Source organism: Heterodontus francisci, chromosome 10 (assembly GCF_036365525.1).
Source record: "Heterodontus francisci isolate sHetFra1 chromosome 10, sHetFra1.hap1, whole genome shotgun sequence".
NCBI lineage: Eukaryota > Metazoa > Chordata > Chondrichthyes > Heterodontiformes > Heterodontidae > Heterodontus > Heterodontus francisci.
The window spans coordinates 76947307-76966854 of NC_090380.1; the positions used below are offsets into that span (position 1 = coordinate 76947307).

At 44.2% G+C, this 19548-nt stretch overlaps 1 protein-coding gene across 2 annotated transcripts in view; it reads left to right on the top strand.

The window, feature by feature from the left end:
- The window catches only part of stxbp5l (syntaxin binding protein 5L), a 679153-nt gene that overhangs the window by 37153 nt on the left and 622452 nt on the right, over positions 1-19548 (top strand). For both annotated transcript variants that reach the window (XM_068039933.1, XM_068039934.1), the window contains exon 3: positions 16347-16444. In XM_068039933.1, coding sequence (XP_067896034.1) covers positions 16347-16444 — 98 coding nt within the window. The remainder of the gene's footprint in view (positions 1-16346; positions 16445-19548) is intronic.

Sequence of the window (19548 nt, forward strand, 5' to 3'; positions counted from 1 at the left end):
CTGTGCTAATACTCTTTTTATTAATTCACTTACTGTTTTACTTACCCTAATGGAAAATTTTAATTTCCTGGCTCTTAGTTTAAGCCAATACCCTAGTTTAGAGAGGAAAAAAGAAGAAATACTCACCAACTGACCACTTACCTGCTTTCCTGTGACATTACACTTTGATTTTTCTCCCTGTTTTTTCAAATTTTTGATTCAAACACTGTCCGTCCGCTCTTACTGCTGCTGTAGCTCTCAGGCCTCAGTTTGCTTCTTGCTGCTGCTTCCGTTCTCAATGCTGCTGCTGATCTCCTGTTTCCTGCTACTATCTACTGGCTCTTGCAGAGTTTGTGGAAGTACTGGGTTGTTGGAAGAGTTACGAAAAGTTGCTAAAGTCTGCAGGGAGTGCTGCTGGATGCTGGGAAGGCATTGGTTGTTACTGAAAGGCCTCCGAGTACACCATTTGCTCTCAGTCATGGGGGCTCTAGTTGTAGTCCCCGATGGGCTGTCGCATGAGAGAGAGATGGAGCAGAGACAACAACAAATTGCTAGCAGAGGGGCAAGGAGGAGGAGGGCTGCCAGCAGGAGACCTTATCCACTAGGGTCTTCAGGGAGTATTTCTCCTATCTGCACCTAAGCCAGGAGCTGTGTGTGAGGCTAATGGTGCAGTTGGTAGGATGTAGCATGTAAGGGTGCATTCACTGACCTTCAAGTCTATCGTTATCCTCCTCACAGTTCACAGTACTTCCAAGTTTTATGTCATCTGCAAATTATTAAATTGTGCCCTGCACACCCAAGTCTAGGTCATCAATGTAGATCAAGAAATCAGTTCTCCTAATACCAACCCCTAGAAAAGCCCACTACATACAGTCCTCCTGTGCAAAAAGCAACTCTTCACCCCTACTCTCTGTTTTCTGTCACTCAGCCAGCATTGTATCCATGCTGCCACTGTCCCTTTTTTAATTCTTCATGACCACTCATGTGAGGTTATTAAACTTCTTGCGGCACTGCATCCAGGTTTCAATGCTGTACTGGTGGTATTGATTGCCACAGCCACCTGCTCTCACTGCCTTCAGAGCACTTGTCTGTAGGGCCTCCTGGATCCCTGAGGGCAGAGAGCCCCTCTCCTCCTGTTCACCTCCTGCACCAATGATACTAGCATGGCATCCAAAAACCAGGGGACATGATCTCTAGCTCTCTAGTTGCACCATTTCTGTTCATTCCTCCAGGTCTTCAAATGTTGTCCAAACAGTTTCAGCCCCTGCTGCGGCCAGAATGCACCTTGTCTTTAAGAGGTGCAGTCTGGCTTTAAGTAGTACAGGCAAGCTTTAAGTGTTGGTAGTCTTGCATGAATTTGGGCCACCTGCTGAGGCATGCAGTCACTCAGCAACACATTGAGTGCTGGGCTGCACACCACAATCATGGAACTGAGCAGGCAGCATGAAGTTTGCATCACTTCGATCAAGTGCCGGGTAATTGCACATGGCAGTCCCCATGCCTGATTTCGAGGGCTATCCAATTTATCCCTCATATTGGTTGTCAGTAGCAATTTTCTGTTCATGAAGTGTACACATTGCTTCTGCATTCTCTGAACAAACCTTAGTCTTGAAAAGCATCTTTAGTTCATGGACAATCCAAAGTCAGCCAATAATCATTCCAGGTATGGCCATTATTCTGCATCCACAATCTCTTTTTCTTGGAGAGGGTTGGGAAGAATGACCATGACATTAATTATATGTCTGGCAATTGAATGAACAGCCAATCCTTGCAAACATGGAAAGCGAGGTCCATTATATTGACTGACGTTGATCAACAGGATCATTCAGGTCAGGTGTTAAAAAACCTGCTACTATAATGATAGTGGACAGAGCTACATGTGATTACTTAATTCCCAGTGCTGGGCAGTGGGTAGGTAAGCTGACCATCTCTGGAAAGTGCCTGCACCTTTAGGCAAATAAGTGAATTCAGGAGGGTAGTGGTTCCCTTGGTCCCTTGAGGGTTGTGGATAAACTAATCCTTGAATTAGCCAATGGCAGCCATGACCTACAAGCTGTGACTGGTAGAGTAGGTCTTCATAAATCCCAGTTGAAACCTGCATCATACACATAAAAGCACAATAGCTAAGGCCATTCTAAATTAAAAACTTCTGTGTCATTTGATGATTTAACAACATTGCATTACATAATGCAATTTCCTTGAGTGCATTTTGTAGAGCAGATTTGTTCTAGATCTTAGTTGTTCATCAGGCAGGTTAAAAAACAGCAAGGCTGCAGGTCTGAGGCACAGCTATTTAGATCACTCTAGTTGTTTGAAGGCTAGTCTGCAGAACTTTGTTGTGCAACATCAGTGTGTGACTTCATGGAGTATAAAGTTTTTAAAAATTCTACAGAATATGTAAACAGTTGTAAAAAGAAAAAATACTGCTAAACTTTATTAATTCAATTCTTAAGGAAAGATCTAATAACATTTTATATATATAGTACTGAACATAGTATTTTATTTCACAGGAGAGGAAATCCACATTTCTTGCTAATTTTAAATTAAATGTAAAATTATCTAAGGTTAACTACTTCATTTTGCTTAAAAATCTGTGCAATGTTTAGTATTTTTTTTTCTATGTTAAAAGGTGCTATGTAAATCCAAGTTTGTGGTGCCATTGCCTATCAGAAATTTGATGTGGTCATAGTCAGTTGAACACTTTTGATGCTCCTGCTTCAAGCTGATTGTCCCTTTATCTTTCGTACAGAAAAGAAACGTGGAGAATGTTACCAATTCTCCCTTCTTTGTTCTGTTCATAGTTCAGAAGGTTTTCCAATTGAGGCCTTTTATTTTTAGGGCCTAATTTCATTAATACTTAACATAGAAATTGACTTGATTTGTTTCATTTGAAACAAATAAATTGTTTTTGACAAAAAATATCATTGCAAACTTTTACCTATACTCATTTTACATTGCAAATTCTGAAGTTTTAAAATAATGAGCACATGGATTGTAATAAAACCTGGTTAGATTGACCTGTGGCATTTTATTTTTTGAAACATCAGAAAATTGCAAATGAACTGTAACTTATCTAATTCACTCTAATTATTCCCTATATTGGTGCTTTTTCATTCACTAGTAAATTAGAATTTGTGCGGTAATAATAAACACATCCTTAGAGTTTGAAATGCTATTTTTTGATTGGCATTAAGTGGCTGGTTAAAATCGTATTCCCCCCGCACCCACCCCCACCAGGTCCCCACCCAGTATATCAGACTGTGGGCTGCCTGTTGCTTAAAATCTGCCTTTCATTTAAAATGAGTTCCGTTAGACCTTTCATGGACCACAGTCGTTGGAGTATTTCAAAAAATGAAAAATTATGGACAGAAATACAATATGTATTATGTGCCACTTACTAAATTGGGGAAACCAATAGACACCTGGGAATTACTTCAAGGCAGTAATCTAACCATTCAATGTCAAATTGTGAATATAGGATTGAAAGAAAGACTTGCATTTATATAGCACTTTTCACAACCATCGGACATCTCAAAGTGCTTTATGGCCAGTGAAGTACTTTTGAAGTGTAGTCACTGTTGCAATGTAGGAAATGGAGTAGCCAATTTGTACAGCAAACTCCCACAAACAGCAATGTGATAATGACCAGATAATCTGTGTTGTGATGTTGATTGTGGGATAAATATTGGCTAGGACGCTGGGGATAACTCCACTGCTCCTCTTTGAAATAGTGCCATGGATCTTTTACATCGCTCTGAGCAGGCAGATGGGGCCTCAGTTTAATGTCTCATCTGAAAGACTGGAATGTCAGCCTTGATTTTTGCATTTGAGTTCTGGAGTGGAACTTGAACCTGAAATCTTGTGACTCAGAGGCAAGAGTGCTACCAATTGAGGCACTGCTGACACTCAGTATTTAATGCAGATTGTAGTTTAGAACTATTATCTGTATCCAAAGGTTAGTGTCTTGAAAATGCTCTTTCTTTTTAACCCATAGTTCAGTTTCATTTCATAGAGTCATAGAGTCATAGAGTTTTACAGCACAGAAACAGGCCCTTCAGCCCAACGCTCCTGCGCCTACCATCAAGCACCCATCCAAACCTAATCCCACTTCCCCGCAGTTGGCCCGTAGCCTTGTATGTTATGGCGTTTCAAGTGCTCATCTAAATACTTCTTAAATGTTGTGAGTGTTCCTGCCTCTACCACCCCTTCGGGCTGTGTGTTCCAGATTCCAATCACCCTCTGGGTGAAAGATTTATTCCTCAACTCCCCTCTCAACCTCCTGGCCCATACCTTAAATCTACACCCCCTAGTTATTGGCCTCTCCACTAAGGGAAAAAGTTTCTTCCTATTTATGCTATCAATGCCCCTCATAATTTTGTATACCTCAGTCAGGTCCCCCCTCAGCCATCTCTGCTCCAAGGAAAACAACCCCAGCCTACCCAGTCTCTCTTCCTAACTGAAATGCTCCAGCCCAGGCAACATCCTGGTGTATCTCCTCTGCACCCTCTCCATTGCAATCACATCCTTCCTATAGTGTGGTGACCAGAACTGTGCACAGTACTCCAGCTGTAGCCTAACCAGCGTTTTGTACAGCTCCATCATAACCTCCCTGCTCTTATATTGTATGCCTCGGCTAAGGTAGTTATTAATAAAGATGTTAACTGCAATGTGCGTGAGCAGGAGTTATGGTTATTTTGTGTACTTGCATTGATGGTGGTTGGGGGAGAACCAAACCTCCACAAATGCATATTTTTTTTTTTATTTCCAAAATATACTTTATTCATAAAAATCTGTAAAAATTACATTGCCAAACAGTTTCCAAACAGCACGAAAAAATACAAACATTGCAAAAGAGATCAGTTTCTTTCAATAATGTCATGAGTTTCTTCCCAACCCTTCCGTTTCACAATTGTCATGTCAATTACAGTTTTACATTTACAGCAATTGAGAATATTAACGATACAGTTCGAGGGGTTTCCCATGGTTCCAGCCCCTCAGTCCAGCTTGGTGGGGGAACCTTACACTGTGGTCTTTCCCCATTGAGCCTTTGCTGCGGCTGCCCCAAGCTTTAGTGCGTCCCTCAGCACGTAGTCCTGGACCTTGGAATGTGCCAGTCTGCAACATTCGGTGGTGGACAACTCTTTGCGCTGGAAGACCAGCAAGTTTCGGGCAGACCAAAGGGCGTCTTTCACCGAATTGATAGTCCTCCAGCAGCAGTTGATGTTTGTCTCGGTGTGCGTCCCTGGGAACAGCCCGTAGAGCACAGACTCCTGTGTTACAGAGCTGCTTGGGATGAACCTTGACAAAAACCACTGCATCTCTTTCCACACCTGCTTTACAAAGGCACATTCCAGGAGGAGGTGGGCGACCGTCTCTTCCCCACCACAGCCAACGCGGGGGCACTGTGCGGAGGGGGCGAGACTTCGGGTGTGCATGAAGGATCTGACGGGGAGGGCCCTTCTCACCACCAGCCAAGCTACGTCTTGGTGCTTGTTTGAAAGTTCTGGTGATGAGGCATTCCGCCAAATGACTTTGACGGTCTGCTCGGGGAACCATCCGACAGGATCCACCGTTTCCTTTTCCCGTAGGGCCTTGAGGACATTCCGTGCAGACCACTGCCTGATGGACCGGTGGTCAAAGGTGTTTTTCCGCAGAAACTGCTCCACGAAGGATAGGTGGTACGGCGCCGCCCAACTGCACGGTGCGTTCCGCGGCAATGTGACCAGGCCCATCCTTCGCAACACCAGGGACAGATAGAACCTCAGCACGTAGTGACACTTGGAGTTTGCGTACTGGGGATCTACACATAGCTTGATGCAGCCGCACACGAAGGTGGTCATCAGGATGAGGGCCACGTTGGGTACATTTTTCCCACCCATGTCCAGAGATTTGAACATCGTGTCCCTCCGGACCCGGTCCATTTTAGATCCCCAGACGAAGCGGAAAATGGCTCGGGTGACTGCCACGGCGCAGGAGTGGGGTATGGGCCAGACCTGCGCCACGTAGAGCAACAACGTGAGCGCCTCGCACCTGATGACCAGGTTCTTACCCACAATGGAGAGAGATCGCTGCCCCCACATGCCCAACTTTTGTCGTACCTTGGCTACTCGCTCCTCCCATGTTTTGGTGCACGCCCCGGCACTTCCGAACCATATCCCCAGCACCTTCAGGTAATCTGACCTGACGGTGAAGGGGACAAAGGATCGGTCAGCCCAGTTCCCAAAGAACATGGCCTCGCTCTTGCCGTGGTTAACTTTGGCTCCCGAGGCCAGTTCGAACTGGTCGCAGATGCTCATCAGTCTGCGCACGGACAGCGGATCCGAGCAGAAGACGGCGACGTCATCCATGTACAGGGAGGTTTTGACCTGAGTGCCTCCGCTGCCTGGGATTGTCACCCCTCTTATGCTCGCCTCCTTCCTAATAGACTCAGCAAAGGGTTCAATACAGCAAACAAACAAGACCGGGGACAGAGGACAGCCCTGTCTGACTCCAGATTTGATCGGGAAACTTTCAGATTCCCACCCGTTGATTGACACTGCGCTACTGATGTTTGTGCAGAGCAGTTGGATCCAATTGCAGATTCCCTCCCCAAACCCCATTTTGGAAAGCACGTCCATCATGTAGGTGTGCGATATCCTGTCAAAAGCCTTCTCCTGGTCCAGACTGATGAGGCAGGTGTCCACCCTCCTGTCCCGTACGTAGGCGATCGTATCCCTGAGTAGCGCGAGACTATCAGAGATCTTCCTGCCGGGTACAGTACAGGTCTGATCGGGGTGAATCACCAACTCCAGAGCAGACTTGACTCGACTGGCTATGACTTTGGACAGAATCTTGTAATCAACATTAAGCAGTGAGATGGGCCGCCAATTTCTGATTTCTGCCCTCTCCCCCTTCTGCTTGTAAATGAGGGTGATGATGCCTCTTCTCATGGATTCTGACATGCTGCCGGCCAGGAGCATACTCTCGTATACTTCCAGCAGGTCCGGGCCGACCCAGTCCCACAGGGACGAGTACAACTCGACCGGTAAGCCGTCGCTCCCGGGAGTTTTACTCGTCTCGAAAGACTCGACGGCCTTTGTCAGCTCGTCCAGAATTAGCGGCTTGTCCAGTCTCTCCCTCCTGCTGTCATCTAGGACCTCTGTGATAGATGACAGGAAGGACTGGGAGGCTCTGCTGTCTGTGGGCTTCGCGTCATACAGCCCAGCATAAAAGGATTTGCTGATCCTTAGTATGTCGGACTGCGAAGACGTTACCGAGCCATCTTCTTCCTTCAGGCTGCTGATAACAGAGCTCTCTCTGTGTACCTTTTGGAAGAAGTAACGCGAGCACGTCTCATCCTGCTCGATGGAGCGGACTCTGGACCGGAAGATGATCTTGGAGGCCTCCTTGGCAAAGAGCGAGGCCTGCTGGCTCTTCACCTCTTGGAGGTCCTCCTTGACCTCGACCCCCATTGACTGCAACCGGAGTAGATCTTGCATAATTTTCTGGAGTCGGGACAGTTCCCTCTGTCTCTCTCTCGCCTTCTGAACACCTTTGTGGATGAAGAACCTCTTGATGTTCTCCTTTATCGCTTCCCACCAGTGAACTGGAGACTCAAAGAGGGGTTTCACGGTCCTCCAACCTTTGTAATCCCTTTTGAGTTCCTCAACGTTCTCTGGGGTCAGCAGTGTCGCATTGAGCTTCCACGTCCCTCTGCCAACCCGCTGGTCGTCCTGTAAGTGACAGTCGGCCAGTAAGAGGCAGTGGTCGGAGAAGAACACCGGCTTGACGTCGGTGGATCCGACCGTGACAGCACGGGACACAAACAGGAAGTCAATCCTGGAACGGGCAGACCCGTCCGATCTTGACCATGTGTATCTGCGCTGCGCTCCGTCTGCAGGTTTGCTGAAGACGTCGTGCAGTTTGGCATCCTTAACTGTTTCTACTAGGAATCTGGACGTAGCGTCCAGTTTGCTGTCGTCACTGCCGGATCGTCCAGCCGCATCGATGATGCAGTTGAAGTCACCGCCTAGGATGACCGGCCTGGACGTCGCCAGCAGCAGTGGGAGCTGCTGGAAGACGGTCAGCCGCTCGCTGCGTTGTACCGGGGCGTACACGTTGATCAACCGGAGCGGAGCGTTGTTGTACATCACGTCTGCTACGAGGAGGCGGCCGCCCACCACCTCCTTAACTTCGGAGATGGTGAAGTTACCTCCCCGCAGCAGAATACCCAGGCCGGAGGAACGGCAGTCATTACCCCCCGACCAGATCGATGGCCCGTGGGACCACCATCGCGACCACTGCCTGTAGGTGCTGAGGTGTGGTATTCCACACTCCTGCAGAAACAGTAGGTCAGCTTTGACCTTGGCAAGGTAATCCAAGGTTGAAACACATCGCGTAGTAGATTTAATGCTACGCACATTAATGGAAGCAATTCTTACACCCATTTTTTACTAAAAATCCACAAATGCATATTTAAATAGAATCACAAAGCTCTGCTCATTGGTCTTCAGTGAAACTTGTACAGATAGAAAAGAACTGATGGGATTCTACACCCTTTATAGTTGTTGGAAATTTAAATGGCAGTATAGTAGCCACCTGAGCTGTTTTTACTATTTAAAAATGAAAAAGGTTTTCTGTATACCTATCATAATGATTCACTGAGGATGCTGGCAAACTTCTGTCCAAGCTGCTACAGATGCCCTTTGTTGGCAAGACTCTCTGGTGAGCAGCTATTGCATCAAAAATAGTGATAAAAGAGCATGGGGTGCATGAATTAATGTAAAATTCACCAGAGTATTTATAATTTTCTTTAGAATTTTTCAAGTCATGAAAGCAACTGAGCACAAAACATAATTATGATAACAAAAACAAGAAATGCTGGAATCACTCAGCAGGTCTGGCAGCATCTGTGGAAAGAGAAGCAGAGTTAACGTTTCGGGTCACTGACCTGACCTGACCTGCTGAGTGATTCCAGCATTTCTTGTTTTTGTTTCAGATTTCCAGCATCCGCAGTATTTTGCTTTTATAATTATGATAACCTTGGTTTAATAAACATTAATCTTGTCACCAGTGACTCAAAGTATTCTAAAGGCTGTTCACTGCTTGTGTTTGCAATAAATAATATTGAATTAGATAATCCATTAAAATCTTTGACATTTTAACATCAAATAAGAATATCATACTGTTGTGTGTTACCTGGCTTAATGGGTGTGTAGATGGTTGTGATGAAATGCAGTTTTGATTAGGCTTTTTTGATATTGTATGCTATGAGATGCAAATAAACATTCTGACTGATTACTACTCCAGGTATTCATTAGCGAAAATATAAGCAATGTAAATAACCCAGTAAAGTAAGAATTTCATACAAAAATTGAATGATCAGATCATTTGAATTGTGGCTTTGAATTAAGAATTAGTTGTATTCATCTTTTTAGCACTTTGCTTCTAACCACATATTCAACCAGCTGTTCTTCCCTAAAGATGTGAACTGATGCATTATTAATTATAGCTGGAGCCGGTTCTAAATATTCTCTACTACGTAATGTATGAGGAGTGTGTTGGGGGGGAACCTTAGTTCCTTTTAATCTCAAGTCTTGCTAAGGTGTTTTACTGTACTCATGTTCTTTGATTTAGATCTGGGATCACAGTATAAGTCAAATAGCATGTTAAGCTAAATGACTTGTTTCTGTGCTCTAATATTTTATGATTCAGTCCTCTCAACATTTCAGAAGCTGGATCATGTTTCTTTAGCTTATTACTTTACATTTAAACATGGGCCGAAAACATGAGTGTGTGTTATATCTGAAAACTCTGAAGCTTATTTTCATATATTCTTTCAAAAAAAAGATGCTACTTCCTGTTAGAAGATGGACCTAAAACCCATCATAACAAGTTACTGTAAATTTGGAAAAAATTTAGAGATGGAAAAATGTGTGTTATATATGGAATAAGTATAGTCCTCCATTCTCCCTTCCTTCCACCTCTTCCCTCCCGCAACCGCACCCCTCCCCCCCGCCCCGCTACAGCTCTAAACACTAAACAAATATGAAAATATTTGAAATTTGTATGCTTTTTGTGTAATGAATTTGATATATGTGTTGAAGCCTTGAGATATAAAAAAATTACATTTCAGTTCTTGCTATAGATGTTAAATATCTACATTAAATTATAGAAGTTAGAAACAGGTTTTTACATTGAGGATTATGGTGGATACCAATGGATTTTCCCCGCTGCATAAATGTGGATGTAATTGTTCAGGATGACCACATGAATGGATATATGTTTGCAGTATGGTTGATGCGTTGGGTCGCTGATGCAGTAACACTTGTTATCTTGACTGTCAGTGTGGTCTGGGAAAACACGTGCAGGTGAAAACACTCAATTTTGTTTCCCCATTCTGTGTGCACTTTTATCGGCAATTTACACTTTTCTGATTGTACTTGTATCAAAACAGTATCTTGCAGAAAACAGTTTGATTTGACCTGCAATTCAGACTTAAACTAATGAGAGGACTCATGTATGTCACTAATTCACTCCCTTTACATCTTTTCTTTATATCATAAGTATCAAAAATATTTTTTTTTAGAGACACAGCACTGAAACAGGCCCTTCGGCCCACCGAGTCTGTGCCGACCATCAACCACCATTTATACTAATCCTACACTAATTCCATATTCCTACCTGTCCCTATATTTCCCTACCACCTACCGATACTAGGGGCAATTTATAATGGCCAATTTACCTATCAACCTGCAAGTCTTTGGCATGTGGGAGGAAACCGGAGCACCTGGAGGAAACCCACGCAGACACAGGGAGAACTTGCAAACTCCACACAGGCAGTACCCAGAACTGAACCCAGGTCGCTGCGGTGCTAACCACTGCACCACTGTGCCGCCCTATATCCTATATTGTACCTGGTTCTTGCCATTGTTTAAAAAAAAATCGTCCTGATGGTCAACATGAGCTGACTGCTCTGCCAGCAATGAGGAACAGATTATGAAAGCTCTTGAGCACAAGAATACAATGGGTATTTGATGTTGCATATGCAAAGTGAACAGAAAAATGTAACTGTACAACTTGCAAATATAATGTCACAAATTAGATCAAGTAACTTGATAAAACGGCAATAATATTCATTGTTAAGAGTACCATGTGACCCATGCAGGTAAAAGTGCATTATACCAAAACTAAAGCCCTTCAAAAAACTCCTGCAGGGGATGCAGAGACCAAGTGGGCCCAAATCAGAGATGCCCTCTATGACTCAGCAATGACCACCTTTGGCAAACGTAAGAACAAAGAACAAAGAAAATTACAGCACAGGAACAGGCCCTTCGGCCCTCCAAGCCTGCGCCGATCCAGATCCTCTATCTAAACCTGTCGCCTATTTTCTAAGGGTCTGTATCTCTTTGCTTCCTGCCCATTCATGTATCTGTCTAGATACATCTTAAAAGACGCTATCGTGCCCGCGTCGACCACCTCCGCTGGCAACGCGTTCCAGGCACCCACCACCCTCTGCGTAAAGAACTTTCCACGCATATCCCCCCTAAACTTTTCCCCTCTCACTTTGAACTCGTGACCCCCAGTAATTGAATCCCCCACTCTGGGAAAAAGCTTCTTGCTATCCACCCTGTCTATACCTCTCATGATTTTGTACACCTCAATCAGGTCCCCCCTCAACCTCCGTCTTTCTAATGAAAATAATCCTAATCTACTCAACCTCTCTTCATAGCTAGCGCCCTCCATACCAGGCAACATCCTGGTGAACCTCCTCTGCACCCTCTCCAAAGCATCTACATCCTTTTGGTATTGTGGCAACCAGAACTGCACGCAGTATTCCAAATGTGGCTGAACCAAAGTCTTATACAACTGTAACATGACCTGTCAACCCTTGTACTCAATACCCCGTCCGATGAAGGAAAGCATGCCGTATGCCTTCTTGACCACTCTATTGACCTGCATTGCCACCTTCAGGGAACAATGGACCTGAACACCCAAATCTCTCTGTACATCAATTTTCCCCAGGACTTTTCCATTTACTGTATAGTTCACTCTTGAATTGGATCTTCCAAAATGCATCACCTCGCATTGGCCCTGATTGAACTCCATCTGCCATTTCTCTGCCCAACTCTCCAATCTATCTATATTCTGCTGTATTCTCTGACAGTCCCCTTCACTATCTGCTACTCCACCAATCTTAGTGTCGTCTGCAAACTTGCTAATCAGACCACCTATACTTTCCTCCAAATCATTTATGTATATCACAAACAACAGTGGTCCCAGCACGGATCCCTGTGGAACACCACTGGTCACACGTCTCCATTTTGAGAAACTCCCTTCCACTGCTACTCTCTGTCTCCTGTTGCCCAGCCAGTTCTTTATCCATCTAGCTAGTACACCCTGGACCCCATGCGACTTCACTTTCTCCATCAGCCTACCATGGGGAACCTTATCAAACGCAGAATGCAGACTGGTTTCAATCTCACTCTGAAGAGATGGAACCAGTCATAGCCGCTAAGTGCATTGCACTGCTGAACTAAAAGAAAGTCCCCAGAAAAGTTAACATCCTTAGCACTTAAAGTTGCCAGAAGCACAGTGGCGCAGTGATTAGCACCGCAGCCTCACAGCTCCAGCGACCCGGGTTCAATTCTGGGTACTGCCTGTGTGGAGTTTGCAAGTTCTCCCTGTGTCTGTGTGGGTTTTCTCCGGGAGCTCCGGTTTCCTCCCACAAGCCAAAAGACTTGCAGGTTGGTAGGTAAATTGGCCATTATAAATTGCCCCTAGTATAGGTAGGTGGTAGGGAAATATAGGGACAGGTGGGGATGTGGTAGGACTATGGGATTAGTGTAGGATTAGTATAATTGGGTGGCTGATGGTCGGCACAGACTCGGTGGGCCGAAGGGCCTGTTTCAGTGCTGTATCTCTAAACTAAACTAAACTAAACACCACGCAAAGAACAGCCAGGCGCTGTGCAACTGACTACTGGCAACACCTATGCAGTCATATTCAGTTGGCCTCCGACACCGGAAACATCAGAGGAATTTATGATGGCATTAAGAGGGCTTTTGGGCCAACTATCAAGGAGATCGCACCCCCTCAAGTCTAAATCGGGGAAACAATCACTGACCAACGCAAGCAAATGGACTGCTGGGTGCAGCACTACCTAAAACTGTAATCCAGGGAAAATGATGTCACTATTACTGCCCTCAATGCAGCCCAGTCTCTGCCAGTCATGGATGAGCTGGACAAGCAGCCAACAAAATTGGAACTCAGTAATGCCATCAATTCTCTCGCCAGTGGAAAAGCCCCTGGAAAGGCCGGCATTACACCTGAATTAATCAAGAGTGCCAAGCCTGCTATACTCTCAGCATTACATGAACTGCTTTGCCAATGCTGGGATGAGGGAGCAGTACCACAGGACATGCACGATGCCAATATCATCGCCCTCTATAAGAAGAAGGGTGACCGCGGTGACTGCAACAACTACCATGGAATCTCCCTACTCAGCATAGTGGGGAAAGCCTTCGCTCGAGTCATTTTAAACAGACTCCAGAAGCTGGCTGAGCATGTCTACCCTGAGGCACAGTGTGGCTTTCCAGCAGAGAGATCCACCATTGACATGCTGTTCTCCCTTCACCAGCTACAGGAGAAATGCCGCGAACAACGGATGCCCCTCTACTTTGCCTTCATAGATCTCACCAAAGCCTTTGACCTCGTCAGCAGACGTGGTGTCTTCAGACTACTAGCAAAGATCAGATGTTCACCAAAGCTACTAAGTATCATCACCTCATTCCATGACAATGTGAAAGGCACAATTCAGCATAACAGTGCCTCATCAGACCCCTTTCCTATCCTGAGTGACGTGAAACAGGACTGTGTTCTTGCACCTACACTGTTTGGGATCTTCTTCTCACTGCTGCTCTCACATGTGTTTAAGCCTTCAGAAGAAGGAATTTTCCTCCACACAAGATCAGATGGCAGGTTGTTCAACCTTGCCCGTCTTACAGCGAAGACTAAATTACGGAAAGTCATCAGGGACCTCCTCTTTGCTGACGATGCTGCATTAACATCCCACACGGAAGAGTGTTTGCAGAGACTCATCGACAGGATTGCAGCTGCTTGCAACGAATTTGGCCTAACCATCAGCCTCAAGAAAACGAACATCATAGGACAGGACGTCAGAAATGTTCCATCCATCAATATCGGCGACCATGCTCTGGAAGTGGTTCAAGAATTCACCTACCTAGGTTCAACTATCACCAATAACCTGTCTCTCGATGCAGAAATCAACAAGCGCATGGGAAAGGCGTCTGCTGCTATGTCCAGACTGGTCAAGAGGGTGTGTGAAAATGGCGCACTGACACGGAACACAAAAGTCTGAGTGTTTCCAGCCTGTGTCTTCAGTACCTTGCTCTATGGCAGCGAGGCCTGGACAACGTATGTCAGCCAAGAGCGACGTCTCAACGCATTCCATCTTTGCTGTCTCCGGATAATCCTTGGCATCAGGTGGCAGGACCGTATCTCCAATGCAGAAGTCCTCGAGGTGGCCAACTTCCCAGCATATATGCTCTACTGAGCCAGCGGTGCTTGAGATGGCTTGGCCATGTGAGCCGCATGGAAGATGGCAGGGTCCCCAAGGACGCATTGTACAGTGAGCTCGTCACTGGTATCAGACCCACCTGCCGTCCATGTCTCCGCTTTAAAGATGTCTGCAAACGCGACATGACGTCCTGCGACATTGACCACAAGTCGTGGGAGTCAGTTGCCAGCGATCACCAGAGGCGGGGCTAAAGAGAGGCGAGTCGAAGAGACTTAGCAGTTGGCAAGAAAAGAGACAAGTGTAAGGACAGAGCCAACTGTGGAACAGCCCCGACAACCAATTTTATCTGCAGCGCCTGTGGAAGAGTCTGTCACTCTAGAACTGGCCTTTATAGCCACTCCAGGTGCTGCTCCACAAACCCCTGACCACCTCTAGGCGCTTATCCATTGTCTCTTGAGGCAAGGAGGCCAAAGAAGAAGAAGAACTAAAACTGTACAAAAAATTCAAAGTTCCCTGTTTAACCCTGAGAATTCTTACTACATTAATGAATTGTATTTACATTGAAAATAAGGAATATGAACATCATTGGTGCTGGGACCACTGGTCACCATTTACATAAACGATTTGGACTCAGGAATCAGAGGCACAGTTTCAAAACTTGAAGGTGACACCAAATTGGGGGCTGTCCTTAATACTGAGGAGAACCATGACAAAATATGGGAAAACTTTAATAAAGCTGCAGAATGGGTGTGTAATTGGCAAATGACCTTCAATATGGATAAGTGTGAGGTGGTAGATTATGGTAGGAAGAATAAGGAGGAAAATAAGTGTCTAAGTGGTTCATAAAGAAAGACTTGCATTTATATAGCACTTTTCATGACCACAAGACATCTCAAAACACTTTAGAGGAGCAGTGGGATCTTGGGGGTACAGATAAACAAATCGCTAAAAGTAATCACGCATTAGTAAGGACATTTAAAGAAAACAAACAAAGCACTGGATTTCATTTCTAAAGGGATAGAATTGAAAAGCAGTGAAGTTCTGTTAAACTTTCATCGAACCTTGGTTGGTTAGACTACACTTGGAGTACTGTGAACAGTTCTGGTCTCCATATTATAAAAAGGATATAAAGGCACTAGATTGCAAAATGTTTTCACTAAGATAATACCATAGATGAGAGGCTATACCTATCAGGAAAGATTGAACAGGTTGAGGCTCTTTACTCTGAAAATAGAAAAGGTTGAGGGGGAACCTGATAGCGATCTTTAAGATTATGAAAGGCTTTGATAGGGTAGGCTTAGAGAAGATGTCTCATTTACAGGGGAACCAGAACTAGGGGCCATAAATATAAGATAATCACTAATAAATCCAATAGCGAACTCAGGAGGAACTTCTTTTTCCAAAGAGTGGTTAGATTGTGGAACTTGCTACCATAAGGAATAGTTGAGGCAACCAGCATAGATGCATTTAAGGGAAGGCTAGATAAACACACGAGAGAGAAATATGTTGCTGGCATTAGATGAAGGAGGAGGCTCATCTGGAGATATACACTAGCATGGACAAGTTGTGTGAATGGCCTGTTTCTGTGCTGTAAATATTAGGTATTACTATGTTAATTTATTGAAATTTGACAGATTCAGTGGGTCAGATTTTAACCCTGCAAGTGGGTGGGTTTTCAATGAGTTAAAATCTAACCCAATATGTTTCATGCCTCATTAATAGATTTTTGAACAAGTAGAAATGCATAGATTTGAATACAGGTTTATGGCAGTGATTTTTTTTTATATATAATTTTTGTGAAAGATGTTCACAAGGTCAGTTTTTAATGTTGCCTTCCTTTATTTTGCAGACAGTGCGTCATGGCTTTCCCTGTCAGCCGACTGCCTTAGCTTTTGATCCCGTGCAAAAAATCCTGGCCATTGGGTGCCGCACAGGAGCACTACGAATGTATCCTTTTTTTAAAGAATTATTTATTTTGACCTGTTTGCAAGAAGGTTTGGTAACAGTAGATACTTACATCTTCCCAGCTATGGACCATATTGCTTTCTTCTCCATTGAATCTGGAATGTTTGCAGTGAAGTCATGGATAATATACAACCTCATCTCATTATGGTAAGTGTGTTTACCTGCTGCTTGTTCCATACTTAGACATTATTCAAATGAGTCTAGTCTGGCAGTGTTATGCTTATGTGCCACAGGTTATGTTGGAAAGTGATGATGTGATTCAATTTGGATCAGCTGCAGATGCAGGGGTAGAGTATTTGCTTCCTTTTATCCCATTTCCCTTGCTGGCAATGTGGTTTGCAATCAATTTTTAGACATGGTACAGAGAAACCGCTCAGTTCTCTCCCAACAAATCTGCCTCTAATGTTTTTACCAATTTTCTGAACTGATGGTTTGATCTCATAGCGTTGAAATTACCATCTACCTATTGTTTTCAATTTCCACTTCATTCTGGTGTTGCTTTATCTACAGTTTGCTACATGCTTTCCAGCCATTTTAAGATTGAAGAACCTTGCAACTTTCAGAATAAATTTACACTGTGCACAGATTCTTTGATGCAAATATATTTCTCACTTATTTGCACGAGATTGAGATGAAACAATTTTATTCATATTGAATAATTATTGGAGGATTGTTTTTTGAATAAAAACTTTGCTGTAATTATATCTAATGCAAGATTTTTGTTTCTTTCAATAGGGATGTGTCTGGTAGGTTACCTCAATTCATGTTCTCTTAACATGATGTATGCTTATTAGAACTTTCATATCAAACAATGTGACACTTGAATCTTGTATATGTGACACTTGTATCACGTGTATCTTGCCATGGCAGCACATAATTAAAAAAATAGAATCAAACTGCAAAATGGAAATACTCTGAAAATGGTTCCAGTGGTAAAACAAGATGTCAAGACTTAATGAATAGAGATATGGGTTTAGCCTTTGTATTTTAGGACAAAAGTAAATACAATTTAAGAGGAAAAAATTATTAGTTGTAGAATTGTATATTTTCCTTTTTAAATTGAAGTGCCACATTACAGAGATAACTGGTTTATTGGGGGATTTCTTCTTTATATTATCTCCCTTTTTATCTCTCCTTTTATCATTTACACTGAGGTGCTGGCCTGGCAATTTGCTTTCAGGCTTTAACTAATGCAGATTTTGTATTAACTCTGATGGATGTCTTAATGTTCTGAACTGACTTGGCCTTGAATTTTGTCCCTTTCTATAGGCAAACAATATAGCAGTTAATGAAAGTTCAGACCAACTTCATACTGATGTCTTAGTATCAAAAATTGTACTGAGTTCACCCTGTATGCACTGTATATAGAAAAAACTTGATTTTGTTCTTTCACCATCAGAAATATTGATCAATGACAAGGTTTATGACAAATAAGTGGTTCGAAATACAAATAGAGCATGCAAAGCAATCTTTTCGTGTCAGGGCCCGCATTACAATTGTTGGCCTACATAGGGGGCCAGTGAGCAAGTTTAGGAACGATAAAGGCATTAGAAATTTATCTTACTATTAATCAAAATCAAAACAACAAAAAATGTGAATTTTGTGAAAAAGCCTTAAATGAGGAGACTAATTTATGAACTTGCTTTCTTGTCACTATGTTGAACACTGACTTAGTGAGATACATGGCATGGTTTTTGCTTGCGCAAGTAGTCAATGTCTGCCCGCACACTTGATATAGCTATGCAGAGTATTCTGGATGGATGTGCATCTGTCAGAAGTGATCGTGATCTTGTTTTGAAGCTTTTCATTCTCTCTTTTTCTCTCTCTCCTCTCTCTCACTATCTCCCGCGCCTTTCACTCTCCCGCGCCTCTGGCTCTCCCCCGCCTCTGGTTCCTTCCAGGGCTTTACCGAAGATGTAGCGAGGATCTTGCAGCTGGCTGCACATAATTACATAAGTCTGTTGTTTGCCAGGGCTGGGAGGCATATAAACTTCCCCTGTGATGACAACAGTTAGAATGAGCAGGCATTCCAGATTTGTGTCTCTGGCTGACTTCCCAAAGGTGCAGGGTGCCATCGACTGTACACACTAGGCAATCTGAGCCCCCATAGATCAACCAGGTTCAGTGGAAAAGATTCCATTCCATCAACAAGAAAAGGTTCATGGAGGCTGGTGGCAGATTCCCTGGGAGCTGCCATGATGCTTTTATACTGCGGCAATCCAACATCCCGGACCCATTCAGACCTAGAGTTAGCCTCAAAGAGTGACTGCTAAGCATCAAAGGATACCCCTTTCAAACCTGGCTGAGACACCTCTGAGGAACCCCACTGATGAACACCAGGAGTGCTGCACCTTGAGCCATATGTCAACCGCAAAGGTCATTGAGAAAGACATCAGCATGCTTAAGTTGCGCCTCAGGTGACTTGGACAGATCTGGAGGTGCTTGTCAGCACCATGTAATGCACACCAGAACGCAGCAGCAGGGACTAAAAGTGCGGGAGGAGCTAGCTGTTCAGCACTCTGGCGTGCAACACGACAACAGCCGATCACATTGCTGCTTGGGATAACTAATAGCTCGAGCGTTCAGATAGTCATTCACACTGGACCGTAACATCTCCTGACCCCACATCACTATATTTGTACAAGTAGTCCTGTAACCAACTATCCACTCTTTGCATATGCACCAATTAGTCTCTGTCAGTTCATGTCCTTCACATTCAAACAACTGAAAACCTAAGTTGGCAGTTGCTATGCAAGAATGGGGAACACAGGAAAGTGGTGCCAAGTATTAAATTTAATGCCCAGTCAACCCGGCAAAGTCCCCCTCACTAACATTTGGGGATTTGTGCCAAAATTGGGAGAGCTTCCCCAGAGATTAGTCAAGCACCGGCCTGCCATAGTCATACTCAATGAATCATATCTTTCAGCCAATGTTCCAGACTCCTCCTTCACCATCCCTGGGTATGTCCTGTCCTACCAGCAGGACAGACCCAATAGAGATGGTGGTACAGTGGACCCCATGAAGTCTCATGGCATCAGGTCAAACATGGGCAAGAAAACCTCCTGCTGATTATCCTACCGCCCTCC